The 15,148-nt window shown below is 42.1% G+C and overlaps 1 protein-coding gene across 4 annotated transcripts in view; it reads right to left on the bottom strand.

The window, feature by feature from the left end:
- LOC126092462 (protein Spindly-like) overlaps positions 1–15,148 on the bottom strand; it is a 148,017-nt gene that overhangs the window by 52,090 nt on the left and 80,779 nt on the right. For all 4 annotated transcript variants that reach the window (XM_049908065.1, XM_049908066.1, XM_049908067.1 and 1 more), the window contains one exon: positions 14,609–14,788. In XM_049908065.1, coding sequence (XP_049764022.1) covers positions 14,609–14,788 — 180 coding nt within the window. The remainder of the gene's footprint in view (positions 1–14,608; positions 14,789–15,148) is intronic.

Below are 15,148 nucleotides of genomic sequence, written 5' to 3'. Positions count from 1 at the left end.
TGCGTCGGGTGATCGGTTTTGTTCAACAGGGTTGGCCGGACAGGACCAAGGGCCGGGCATCGGATCCCCTTCGCAACTACCATGCCTTGCGCCTTCGTCTGTCTGTTCGTGAGGGTGTTGTTCTTCTGGCCACGGATGGCGCATCTCCACGGGTCGTGGTGCCAGCTTCTCTTCGCAAAGATGTTCTCAAACTGTTGCATGAGGGCCATTGGGGGATCTCTCGGACTAAGTCCCTGGCCCGCCGGCATGTTTATTGGCCCGGTATCGATTCGGACGTCTCCCATATGGTCGCTGCGTGTGGTCAGTGTGCTCAACAACTGGCTGCACCCCGTACAATGCCCTCTCCGTGGCCTGATCCGGCGCAGCCATGGGAACGGGTGCACGCTGACTTTGCCGGCCCCTTCCTCGGCACTTATTGGCTCCTGTTGATTGACGCCTTCTCGAAGTTTCCGTTTGTGGTTCGATGTCCGTCGCCCACCACTGCGGCGGCGACGCTGGCTTTGTCCAAAATCTTTGCGCTAGAAGGTCTTCCCTCCACGATCGTCACGGACAATGGCCCTCAGTTCTCTTCGCAGGCCTTCCGTGATTTTTGTACTGGACAAGGGATTCATCTTGTTACAGCACCGCCTTTCCATCCCCAATCGAATGGGGAGGTCGAGCGCCTTGTCCGCACTTTCAAAAGCCAGATGAAAAAATTCCTTACTGATTTTTCTACCGATGACGCTCTGTTGCAATTTCTGAGTTCTTATCGCTTCACGCCTCTGGGTGATCGCAGCCCCGCTGAACTCTTGCATGGCTGCCAACCGCGCACTCTACTGCACCTGCTTGACCCTGTCAGGCCTAGTCCTGTGTCCCCTAGTGCGGGAAAATACTCGGTAGGCGCCGACGTGTGGGCACGAGGGTAGGGATCTCGCCCTAAATGGATTCCAGGGGTGGTCAAGGCTCTTCGCGGCCGCCGGCTTTGTGAAATACGTACGGACGACGGCACGGTTGTTCGTCATTACGACCAGATGCGCCCACGAGTGGTGGCCACGCCGGTGCCACCGCCCCTTCTTTCGCCTCCACCAGCCCGAGACGCCAGTCCTGTCGCGGCTGCCGATCTCCCGTGCGTGTCGCTGCAGCCCACGTCGCTGCTGCTTCCGAGTACGCCGGAACCAGACCCAGTCGCGACGCCGCCTTCTCCGGGACCCATCTCGCTGGAGCACACCCCCAGGTCCACGACACCTATGGATGCTGCCCCGGAGTTTTCACCCATCATCTCGTCCAGGAGGCACGTTCCACGCACAGGCTTCCGTCCTGGACATTTTCGACCATATTCTCGTGTTTCTCCGCGGGATCTTCTCGGGGTCTCCCAAGAGGCCATGGATGTCTCCGCACTGTCCGTGTCTCCAAGGAAGTGAGTGTTTTTTTTTTTCAAGGGGGGAAAAGTGTTGTGACAGTGCCACGAGATTTAAAAGTGCCGCTACGTCAGTACACAAACACGGCGATAGAGGCGCTCCGCAGCTCGGCTGAGCGCGGGAGCGCCACCTGGCTATGAACGGCGCCGGCCGCATGTCACGGCACGGCAGTTGAGTGACAGCTACGGAGTTGGTAGCATGAAACCCACTATTGTTTCTACGTTTGTGTATCCACGCAGTTTATTAGTGCATTAAAGGTTATAACAACATTCCAACCCGACAACCATGTCCCCACTCCAAAAGCAGTTTAAAATATTACCTCTGTGAATGATCAGTTTCACAAAGGAAACTAACTATCTTAACTGTCCATGTATCATCCACCAATGTTAGAGGCAAAGAATCTGGAAAACCATGCTTGGCATATGTAGCCAGAAGGAGGAGGTATACTACCAGAATGTGCGCTATTGTCTAATGCTAGGCAAGCCTCAACACATCAGACAAAATTTAGGCCTAATCTGGCATGACGAATGCAGAAGTGACATGGGATGGTAGATTCCTTCTACGAGGAAAAGAAAAGGGAGCGTCATGCTGCCATAGTCTCCTTGATAGTGTAGGGTTTATTAGAGGGGCCCGTGGCCCACCAGAGGTCTAATTTGCACCAACAAATACGCACCTGGGATTGTCAATGTGGATACTGTGTGGGTAATTGCTTCTCTAACCAAACAATCAGACAATTTATTCCCAAGGATATCCACAGCTTGGGCCCCAACAAAAGACAAGTGGGTAGGTAGTACAACTAAGGTCAGAGAGAAGCTCCTCAATGGCAGATATCCTAAGGAGATAAAAGTAGCATTGATTAAAGACCCAGCAACTGCTCTTTCAATCACTACAAATTAAACACTTGCATAAGAGATCTGTTTAATTAAATGTAGGGCTACATGAAATGTATTTTCAATTGCGAATATGATCAGATTCCGGCTATGCAACACACAATGAAAATTAGTGCCAGACCGGGACTTGAACCCACATTTCTTGCTTTACATGAGCTGTCACCATAACTGCCTCTGCCATCCAAGCATGCCTCCAGAACCGACACAAACCACCTCAAGTCTCCACATGTCTACATACTATACTCGCACAATTACTGTTATTCCCACACAGTGAGAGGCTTGCAATTACTAGCAGTATAGTAAAATGTAGGGCTCTGTTATTGGCTACCAGATTCACAGTAAAAAAGCTACCATTCCAGACAAGAAATGATAATCTGGACTCGCGGGAGCTGTTGAAGTGTGTCTCGTACCATCCATAGTTCTAGAGTCATCAGAATCTGCATGGTGTAGCTCTGAAACAAGAAAAATTATACAGGCATTGTCAGGAGAGCTGAGAGTACTCCTAATGCTGAGCAGCCAATATTGTATCCAGGATTTGGGCCATATTTCACCATTTTTAGACTATCATATCTTGCTAATATATTCTGATTTACTCATCCACACATTACATCTAAGTACACATGAAATTGTATGTTTTGAGCCATAATTTGTGGCCATGTCATGTTTCTGAGCAAAGTAGTCATCTGTTTCACCCCTTACACAAACAGCAAGATAGATAGGAATACAGCAAAGGAAAATGATTCTAGCCAAACACAGCTGAAGACTGGGTAGATGAGTCAAAATAACATTCTGATGCTGAATTATGTGATTATGTATCCAATCAAGGCCTATTGCTGCATCATGTGGGGAGTCATAAGCCTGAAGCAGTTCCCAGTTGGTAAAAGGTTCAGTACATAATTCAGTGTTACAGAGGTTAAAAGATACGGGGATTGTCTTCAATTTGTCATATGTGTTCAAAAGGTAACAAGGAAGGAAGGAAGGAAGGAAGACTGGGTTTAACATCCCATCAACATCGAGGTCACTAGAGACTGAATACAAGCTCCTGATTGTCAAGAAAGGGGAATAAATCTGACGTACCCCATCAAAGGAACCAACCCGGCATTTGCCTGGAGCGATTTAGGAAAATCATTGAAAATTTAAATATGGATGGCTGGCTGGCTGCGGATTTGAACCATCATCGCCCCAAAGAAAGGCAACAAGGCAAGAAGAGGATGACACCACCATTGCAAAGTGGGTTATGAGGTGTTCAGCATGAATTGACGCATCAGAACAAATATCACCGTGACGGAGAACACCCAAAACAGCTGATGATCTTTGGTGCCTCAGTATACAACAAAGCTTGGCTCACACCTCAGATGAGGAGGTATATATTCCCAAGGAGAAGCAGCATTCCCAGCATTTGTTCTTACTGCATTTAATTAGGTAGCAAGCCTTTGTACAGTGTCACTTAAAATGTGATAAGGGTGGTATGTGAAAGATGTCACACGAGACTTTTCACAGCCTTTCTGCAATTCTGAATAGCTGTTACAATCTTTGATACCAGCTGCCGGTGGAGTGAGCCCGTAGGAAAGGGGATGGCAGTTTAAGCGACAGGTTAATGCATCAGGGATGCCTCCCACAATCTCATCAATTGAATCTGACAGAGGGGATGAAGGTGACAGCAGAGGTATAAAACTGCCAGGTGGCTCTTGAGAGAATGCAACATGGCAACTGGTCCATCAGTCAGTGACAAAGAATCCATGCTTGGCACAGATCTGGGAGGATAGGCATTACATATGGGTGTGGGCTACTGTCTGCAAGGCTCCGCAACCACAATGTGGAGTTGGCTCATGACATTACATAACATGAAACTAGGGGTTAATCTACTACAGCCAAAACAGAGGTAACAAAACGATGGATTCCTTCTGGGAGGAATATGAACAGGAGCACCACACAGCAGTAGCCTCCATGATAGTGCATCTACATCTACACCTACACTTATACTCTGCAAAACACCATGAGGTGCATGGCAAAGGGTATATCCCACTGTACCAGTTATTAGGGTTTCTTCCTGTTCCATTCATGTATGGAATGCGGGAAGACTGATTGTTTAAATGCCTCCATGTGTGAGTAATTCTTCTAATCTTATTCTCACAATCCCTATGTGAGCAATATGTAGGGCTTGTAGTATTCCCCAGAGCAATCATTTAAATCCATTTCTTGAAACTTTGTTAATAGACTTTCTCAGGATAGTTTACATCTGTCTTCAAGAGTTTGCCTGTTCAGTTCCTTCAGGATCTGTCTCTCACTCTCCCACAGATTAAACAAACCTGTGACCATTTGTGCTGCCCTTTTTTGTAAACATTCAGTATGCCCTGTTAGTCCTATCTGGTACACATCCCACACACTTCAGTAATATTCTAGAACCAGTCACACGAGTGATTTGTAAGCAATCTTTTTTCTAGACTGATTGCACTTTCCCAGTATTCTACTAAAAAAGTCTACCAGCTGCTTTACCCATGACAACCTGTGAGATCATTCCATTTCATATCCCTACAATGTGTTACCAACCAGGTACGTGTATGAGTTGGCCGGTTCCAACAGTGACTCACTGATATTGTAGTTTTAGGATACTACTTTTTTTCATGTTTTGTGGAGTGCAAAATTTTACATTTCTGAACATTTAGAGCAAGCTGCCAATCTCTGCACTGTGTTGAAATCTTATCAAGATCTGACTGAATATTTATGCAGCTTCTTCCAGACAGTACTTCATTACAGATAATTGCATCATCTGCAAAAAGCCTGATTTTATTAATAATATCATCTGCAAGCTCATTAATATACAATATGAACAGCAAGGGTTCCAACACACTTCCCTGGGGAGATCCCCAAGTTACTTCTACATCTAACAATGACTCTCCATCTAACGTAACATGCTGTGTCCTTCCTACCAAAAAGCCCTCAATCCAGTCACAAATTTCACCAGATACCCCATATGATAGCATTTTTTACAATAAGTGTAGGTGCAGTACTGAGTCAAATGCTTTTTGGAGTTTGATTAAATGGGGCATAACTAACCAGTTCACGTTCCCGTGGCAAGTGAGGAGAGATCTTATTTCTGTCCACAAATATGTACCTAGAATTGTCAAATGGAATGTTGGGTAAGTTTCTCTAGCAAAATGATCTGCAAGTTCATTTTCCAGGATATCCATGAACTGGGACCCAGAAAAGGCAACTGAGAAGGCAGTATGGCTAAGGTCAAAGATCATGAAAAGCACATATCACAGGGCGACTGAAGTAATATCAATCAATAGCCTGGAAACTGTTCACTGAGTCACTACAAATTAAAATACAGTTGAGAAAGGTCCATTTGATAAAACATGGGGCTCTGTTAATGGCTATCAGCTCCATCATAAAAACACTACAACTCCCAACAGCAAATGATGTTCCTGACCAGTGAGAGATGTAAAAGCATATCTCGTAGTACCCACGGTTTTACAGCCGTCACTGTATATGACTGTACCATCCTGATATTCCTGACTACTGGATATACTGGATGTATATACTGGATGGTCACAGAACTAACTAACTTTAGGTCCTTGGGGTAAATTCTGTCCACAGGCCCCGGAGGGCCTATCGATACTGACCAACCTGTGTCAGCGTCTGCCAATGGCATTAATTGAATTCAGTGTTGAGAGGTGTGGAGGTCAGCATATCACTATCAAATTTCATGACCTGGAGCCACTACTATTTGGCCAAATAGCTTCTCAATTGGCCTCACAAGGCTGACTTCATCCCATTACAGTACTCCAGCCAAGGAAAAATTCTTGGAAGCACAAGGAATCGAACCTGGGTTATCTGCGTGGCAGTAAGCCATGCTAGGCACTCAACTACTAAAACAGACTGATCCTTGAAATAGACTGGTGCTAATTTGTGCCCTGGGTAGTTACCAAGGTAGGGGGAAGGAGAGGGTAGGCGGCAAAACACAGGGAGCACATTCTAAGAATGTTAGGCAGGGATCCCAGAAGAGAACCTTGACCTGGATTCCAATTGGTAATCCACCTTAGGACTTGGGTCAGGGGTCAATGCCTCTTAAGCAAAAAGAATTTGATAAGTCTGGTGATTAGGAAATTATTGGATAGTGGTTGCATAAGTGAGAAAAAGTTATTACCAGTGCAACTGATGAGGTAAGATCCCACTTTGACAAGGAGACTTTTTGCAGAACTAGTAGGAAAAGGGTCAGGGGCCAGTGGCCAGTTTTACTTGACAATGATGGACTGGGTCCAATAATTTCAAAGCTGAAGGTGCTGCTGAGCAATAAACTTCGCAACCATAACCCAGTTGCAATGAGGCCAGTAAAAATGGAGTAGAATAGTGCAATCCACATCCCAACAGATTTGAGCAAGATGCAAAGAGCAATGAGCTTTCACTTGCAACCCTGTCAATTTCTTACCAAAGAGCAGTCCAAAAAATCTAGACTATGCAACAACGTCGAGTGCCAAATAACAAAGTACGAGTTCTGGGCTAGGATGGACTGTGGTACGATAAACACACAAGTTGCATTTTTGCACAAGAAAATTGGAAGCCACAATAAAGAATTAATATGGAGGCCTTTGCAAAGGCCCTTCCGATGTCACCTGGGAGCTGGTGTTCAGCTCAGGCAACAGATTGGAACGAAGATTACGGTTTAACATCCCACTGAAATCGAGGTCATTAGAGATGCAGCACATGCTTTGAGTGTCTGAAGGATGGGGAAGGAAATTGACCACGTCCTTTCAAAGAAACTACCCCAGCACTGACCTGGAGTAATTTAGTGAAATCTGGAAAAACCTAAATCTGGATGGCTTGATAGAGACTTTGATCATTGTCATCTTAAATTTGAGTAATGAGCTAACGACTGCACCATTTTGCTCAGTGCTACAGATTGGAAGCTATACCAAATGCAAATGACACTGATGTACAGTGCAGGGGTGATCACTGATCCGATGGAGTAACTCACTCATTAATGGCAATGAGGAAGAGTAACACTCAGCACAGAGGCTGTGAGGGCTGTGATGTACCAACTCTAACCTGAAACAATTGGTGGGAAAAGTCAGCAGGGAATCCTGAAAGCCCCAGCCATGACTAATTAAAATACTATGGCATCAAGTGGTGTCATGTGCCTTATGTAGGTCAAAGAAGACTGCAATGTGATGCTGGGATTTCGAGTTTAGAAAAAGCATGTTTGATCACTATCGTCAACGTAATCAGATGGTCACTCATGTGAACGTTATTTCTGATGGGCCTCAACATGTCATACAAAATGGATCCCTCGCTTCTCCAACCATGTACTTAATTCTTCATCCATACGAGGCAACATGTCTTGGTAAAAGTTAAACCCTGTATCATGTTTAGGCTCTCAAGGGGTGTTTGGTAACAAGTAAACACCAATTTGCTTGGGTAAGATTAAGATGGAACCACTTCATAATTTACTAAGGGAAGAGAGAGAGTACCAAAAAGTCTTCAACATTTTCCACAAAGAACATTGGCTTAACAGTGAGGAAGGGGCCCTCCACTTGCTTTGGTGCCTAATTATCAAGGAAAAGAAGTTGGTGTACTTTGACCCACCTCAAACTGTGATGCTGGCAGAGATCACAAGCTTCTGGTTTCAGTATTCTAGCCAAGCAAACAGTTGCCAGTTTCGGGATGTAACTGTGAAATCCTATACAGGAATTAAAGCTGCCTGCTGGTTCTGATGAAAAATTCAACATGTCTGAAAAATCCTGCTTTCACTTTGATGAAATTAATGAACAGAGCAATTCATTTCTGGTTTATCACAGAAAAATTTGAGATGCCATGAGCACGGACGCAGCTCTAAAAATAATTCTGCGTTACAGATGACCAAACTATTAGCCAAAGGACAACAATTTTTAGCAGCCACATTTTAACAAAAGTACTGTCATCAGCACTAGTTGTGGCTTGCTACTTCACAAGGGTAATTATACACAAAATGTGCCATAAGACAACTTTGAAGACATTTCCTTGTGGATAATTGGACATCATCAGAGTGAAACGAATAGGAAGACAATATTGCTGGTGTCAAAAAATGAGCAAGAAATTGAAGAAATGGCATTATACTGTAAACCTTGGCAAATGATAAAATCGAATCCCAAAAAAGATTTTCAGAACTAGTCTCAAGCATCAGAACCGTGGGGAATGACCCACAATAATTATGTATGACCAATCTGGAAAGTATGCTGGTTCATGCGTATGGGCATACACAGTTCTCATATATATTTGACATGAGGACATCTACAAAGCCACAATAAAGGCACTCCAAAAAAATCTTTGCCATAGAATAACTCCTCAAGACCAGTTTCGCGCAATGGAACAATTTTATATACGGAATTCTCAGATTTCTGTGGCAGGAATGGATTGGAGCAACTGGCTACAGTTCCATTTTACATTGCTTCAAATAGGAATGAGAAAACAAGCAAGATGGGCTGCAGCAAATGTTGATAACTTATTGCACAACCCCAATTTCAGTAACTGCAAAGTCATCTGCTAAACTACTTCATGGACATCAGTTAAAAATCACATCATCATTGATCCTTCACCAAAATAGGATGTGGTCAAAGTTTCACACTGGTGATCAAGTATGTGCCATAAAAATCTCAACAAATTTGTCAACCATGGGTTGTTGGCAGTGTACTGGAAGGTATACTGTATGTATAACATGAAATTGCCTAGTGGAACTGTTGTAACACTTAAAAATAGTAATCCACACTTGACAAAATATTTGTTTATGCATTTTCAATGTCATTCTTTAATCATAAATGGACATACTTGCAACATTTTCTGATCAGTACTAATTAAATGTAATACTGTGACAATTTCCTTGTCAACTACTGAAAATAATTTTGTAAATGCTGTAAGACACACTCACTACACAAAGGACTTTGTATTGTATAGAAGCAAAGATAGAGTGTGAATGGTATTAGGATTTGTGGTACACGAGATAACTAGTTAGGATACAGAAATTAACAGTGAAAGAGGCTGGATGTGAAGTGCCTGTGAGAGTGCACGCGCAAGTATGTAGATGGTGTGGTGACAAAATTGTATAGCAAGGCATTGTGGACATGACGGGCATACAGTTGTGTGCATCACTGTAAAATGTTTAATCAAGGAGTGGTTCCAAGAGGAATATGAAAACAAGAGACTGTGTGGCCAGGTACAAGAGACGATCAAGAAGTTTATGTTTGAGGGCACTGTTGCAGTGTATATGCAACGTAGCACAACTATGACACAACATCAACATGTAGGTAAGGGATTATGTGACATTCGTGTCTTTCCAATATGAATGCGGCAACATGAACTATGGCTACATTATTACCAAATGCGTCCAAACGGGATCAACATGCTGCTGTTCTTTTCTTGGCTGCTGAAGAATACACACTGGTAGACAGCCATAGGAGGCAGAATTATGTGTATGGAGTATGTCGAAAGCTACCATTATGGAATGATACACCAAAGGACGCTGGTGCTTCATGAGAACGTACGACCCCATATCACACGTTTTACCGCGTAAATTATATCAACTCAAGCTGGAGACATTTGAGCACCCACTCTGTAGTCTTGATCTCTCACAATGCAATTATCATGGCTTTGGTCCCTTACAAAAAGCCTTGAAGGATCAACAGTTCCTGTCAGATGATGATGAGCAGCAGGCAGTTATGGACTTTATCACACAGCAGGTCATGGTATTTTACCAAACTTGTATCTTCACATTGGTACGTCGGTGGGATGACTGCCTCAACACTCACAGCGATTTAGCATGGCTGAAATGCTGATTCAGGACAGTACAGTCTTTGAATGAAACTTTTTGACTACCCCTTACCATATTTTACAGGTAAGCGCTACTGACTAAGACGCACCTTAATTTTAAGAATTTTGTTTTTAAATCGCATTTTTACCATTTTTATTATTAGACTGTGATGGTTTATAAAACTGAACCGATCTTAAAAATTTCTTCTTCTTCTTCTTCATTATCATTTTAGTCCTCTTCAGAGATATGGTGGTCTTCATTGCTATCGAAAGCATACCTTATGCCGCACTTTTTGAAAGATTTAACAATAATGTCTTCTCTCACTCTAGACCATGACTGTTTTATCCTCAGATACACTTGTTTAATTTTAGTTCATTTTAAAGCTCTCTTTGGCGTGAATTCATATTGGGTTTCATCCATCATCCATTGTTCCATTACTCTCTCACACACACTTTAAATGGTTTACTTATTGAGACACCAAAAGGTTGCAATTGTGAATAAAGTCCTCCCAGGATAACAGCAAGCTCTGTATTTCCCTGCCTCAATTTCTCTTTCACAGAATTTTATAAATGACTAACCTGATATAGTACACGAAGAGAACTCTTCTTCAATACAGTACCCTTCCTTTTTCCCCACACTCTGTTAATCCATAATTTTGTACCAGCCTATCCAACCTTATTGTTTTGCACTTCAAAATCATCACTGGATTAAATTTAGGGCCATCAGCACAACATGAAATGACAACAGTGTAGTGCATTTTTTCATGTCCATTTGTTTTTATAGTTACAATTTCAGTACCTTTCATGGCAACAGTTCTGTTACTCAGCACACCAAATGTCAGAGGAGTTTCACCCATATTCACTATTTGGCTTTGTTCCACAATGGTTTTCTTTAAATGTTTAATAATACAGAGATGGAAAGATATTCGCTCCTCGTACTCTTGTGGCATTTTCTGAGGTACTTTGTTTTGGTTCGCAAGCTAAGTCCATGGCATTTCATAAACCTGTAGCACCAACCAACCCCATACCTAATGTCTTAAATTCCACTGTAGTGCTAGGATACAAGTGTGTATTTGAATCATTTTTGTATTAACCCCAGTGCCATTTTGACGGTGTCCTTGAATCCATTTCAATACATCATCATGTAGTTCTGGGCATTTTGCACATTTAGTCTTTCATTTTTTCAGTTCTCCTTTACTGGCCCACCAATAGTGAATGGCTTTTTTTGTTGGTGGAGGGCCAAAATGCCGCTCAGCTTCTCTGTTTCCATGTTGTTCTGCAGATGCCATTACTTTCAATTTATACCCTGTAGAATATGAATATCTTATTTTCCCCCCATTATGAAACTATCTACTAACAAAAATATTGTACTGTTACCAATCACACAAATCACTTTGAGTTGAAGTTCAGTGGCACCATAGGTGGCAGTGCTGTATCATACACTAAACAATGTTCTGGGCTTGTGATATCATATGGGAGGGAGACAGTGTTAGCAAGCTTGTTAATCCCCACAACTCATGTTCATTACATCAGTGTTCTGCTGCTGCCAGCTGAATCCAATGCTGCCAGATAAAGAGAGATTTCCTGCAGCTTCAAATATATGGACTTTTTAAAACTGGTGGGAATTTCACTGGACATTTTTATATTAATTTTTAGTTCAAGACATGCCTGACGTCTGGAGGCAATTTTTCAATGAAAGAAGTGTCTCGTAATCTGTAAAATGTGGTACATATTAAAATTTGTACCATGACTGGAAAAAGAGCTTTTCCTTAATAACTGTTGCCACAAAACCAGTATGTCAACCAAAAGCATCTCCACCTCAACCTAAGATTGTGACATTTCAGACGCTTAGAAATGTAAAAGACTTGCCACTGTCACAGTATCATTTTATCGAACAATATTGTCTATGTGAAATTTTAATCCTTGTCCTGTGTGAATGATTTTCCTGTGTTGTTATTACCAAAAGTAGGATCCTTTTCCTATAATAACCAAGTGTCATATCAATAAAAGAGAAAGAGACTTTAAAAGTCTTTTAATGTGCCGGGAAGTGGAACTTATTATTCTTCATGAAAAGATCAATTTTACTAGTTCACTGAAAGTATTACATCAGTTTTTTATTGTAACTATATCCAATCATCTTTTAGAAAAGAAAGTTCGTTAAGTAACTAAATTATTCATTCTGGCAAAATGAAGTAAAATTTATATTCCGATTCAAAAGTTTTATTCAATTGTACGTACTTACTGATTTTGTGTCTTAACTTTTGTATTCTCGAATTGCCTTATTTAACTGTCATGCTCTTTGTGTTATATTTACTGGTAATGAATTTTAATCACTAGAAAGAAGTGGTTAGCAAAATATGACAGTGCGCATTGTGAAGTCACATAATCTCAATCATTAATGCATCACATGCTACAATTATTAAATCAGTTCAAGTTTCAGATAATTCTAAAGTATTCGGTGAAATAGCAATGAACTGCCAAAAATCTTGCACAAATTCAACTAAGCTCCCACAAGTGTAATTACGAATGTTGCCCACGCATATTTCATTAACTGTTAGGTAAGTTCAGTTTCAATCGAACACAGTCAATTTCATAACTGCTGTTCTTAAACAGGCTGGCAACTGGAGTACTTCATTTGAGAATCACAGTGTCTAAATTTCAGTAGCAAATCTGACAAACTAATCAACATTAACCAAATAATTATACAGTTTTGTTTATGATGTTATAACTATCAGTATTACATTTGTCGGCATTCTGTTGATTCATAATCTCTGGAATTTATGCCTTATCCAAAAATTAGGTACATTTGAATCACTGTTTACTGCTAAAATACCAAAGACAGTCGGCAGATTACACTGTCAAAAGGCATGAAAACCAATTCAGAAGAAGTGGCATCTTTAAGACAGGGGGCAACACAGCATTGAAGGTGAATGACAAGTTATTCGATATGCTCCCAATATGGCATTGATGATATGATGTCCCATACTCTGAGGAGCGTAGGGGACGATGCAAGAGACCCGCACCGCTGTACTTGGGAAGGTCCTAGTGGAGGTGGTTTGCCATTGCCTTCCTCCAACCATCATGCGAATGGACGCCGACACCACGACGACACCCAGTCATCTCGAGGTAGCAAAAACTCTGACCCCGCCGGGAATCAAACCCTGGACCCCGTGCGTGGGAAGCGAGAACGCTACCGCAAGACCACGAGCTGCGGACAACATGGCATTAGAGCAAGACAAAAATGGATTCCAGGATAACACTTCAGAGATGGCAGACAGAGAAGAGAACTACAGTGTCAAGTGATCAACCAGGAATTGCCAGGAATGTTACATACCATTATTACTGTACTTACTTTCTGCTTTGTATGTTAATGCACTAGGTGTTTGGAGAATTACAATCAGCATGGCTACCAACAAAAAACCCATAATTCTAACTCGATGCTTCAGATATAATTCCCGTTTGCACTCAGAGTTATTTCCTTTTCATATTGTTTTCTACTGCTATCTAACAACTTCAGCAGTACAGTTTGTCATTTCCTTTCCTTTTTTCTTTCATCCATAACTTGTCATGGATTACATCTAAATCTACACTCCAGAATGAGATTTTCACTCTGCAGTGGAGTGTGCGCTGATATGAAACTTCCTGGCAGATTAAAACTGTGTGCCCGACCGAGACTCGAACTCGGGACCTTTGCCTTTCGCGGGCAAGTGCTCTACCATCTGAGCTACCGAAGCACGACTCACGCCCGGTCTCACAGCTTCACTTCTGCCAGTATCTCGTCTCCTACCTTCAAAACTTTACAGAAGCTCTCCTGCGAAAGTTCTGCAAGGTTCGCAGGAGAGCTTCTGCAAAGTTTGGAAGGTAGGAGACGAGATACTGGCAGAAGTGAAGCTGTGAGACCGGGCGTGAGTTGTGCTTCGGTAGCTCAGATGGTAGAGCACTTGCCCGCGAAAGGCAAAGGTCCCGAGTTCGAGTCTCGGTCGGGCACACAGTTTTAATCTGCCAGGAAGTTTCATATCAGCGCACACTCCACTGCAGAGTGAAAATCTCATTCTGGAAACATCCCCCAGGCTGTGGCTAAGCCATGTCTCCGCAATATCCTTTCTTTCAGGAGTGCTAGTTCTGCAAGGTTCGCAGGAGAGCTTCTGTAAAGTTTGGAAGGTAGGAGACGAGATATTGGCAGAAGTGAAGCTGTGAGACCGGGTGTGAGTCGTGCTTCGGTAGCTCAGATGGTAGAGCACTTGCCCGCGAAAGGCAAAGGTCCCGAGTTCGAGTCTCGGTCGGGCACACAGTTTTAATCTGCCAGAAGTTTTTTAAATCTACACTATTAATAAAAAGGTAACAAAATACAATAATCATGATGACATGCTATATAAATAAAGCAAGTTTCTTCCTTCCCATAAAAAAGCAACTGTACACTAGACAAATGTATTTCCTCATGAAATAATCTCTTTTTTTACAGTTACACTGTAAACTTATCATGAAATTATAATCCACGCCTGCTATAAAATGTAAAGTATTAGAATCAACATGCCTTACCTCCATTTTTTCATTGGACATATTGCATTCCTCAACTGTCAGAGCCAGTTTTGAACTCAATTCAGAAATTTTTTTTGAAAGCTCATTTGTTTCACTTGCCAGTAGATTATTTTGTGCATTAAGCTCTTCAGTTCCCTTCTGTAACTCTGAATAGGCTTTCCAAGCTTCACATTTTCCAGCCTGCAACAAATGATACCAAAATCAATCACTCACACACACACACACACACACACACACACACACACACACACACACACACACACAGAGAGAGAGAGAGAGAGAGAGAGAGAGAGAGAGAGAGAGAGAGAGATTTTTTATTTTATTTGCTGCCATTTGCAAATGACCTGTCACATTGATACTAAGACAGGTACAGTTTTCACAATATAAAACTGTACATGTACAGAATGTGAAACTTATTTGATATTTCTTATTTTTAATAAGATTTAACAATGTTGCAACTTTACATATTTATAGACTTTAAAATAATTAAGATATGGCAAATCTTAATATTGACAATTTATGTATAGAAGACAGGAATTT

This window comes from Schistocerca cancellata, chromosome 7 (assembly GCF_023864275.1).
Source record: "Schistocerca cancellata isolate TAMUIC-IGC-003103 chromosome 7, iqSchCanc2.1, whole genome shotgun sequence".
In the NCBI taxonomy this organism is placed as follows: Eukaryota; Metazoa; Arthropoda; class Insecta; order Orthoptera; family Acrididae; genus Schistocerca; species Schistocerca cancellata.
The sequence above is the reverse complement of the archived record's forward strand: the minus strand, read 5'-3'. Positions and strand labels throughout refer to the sequence as shown.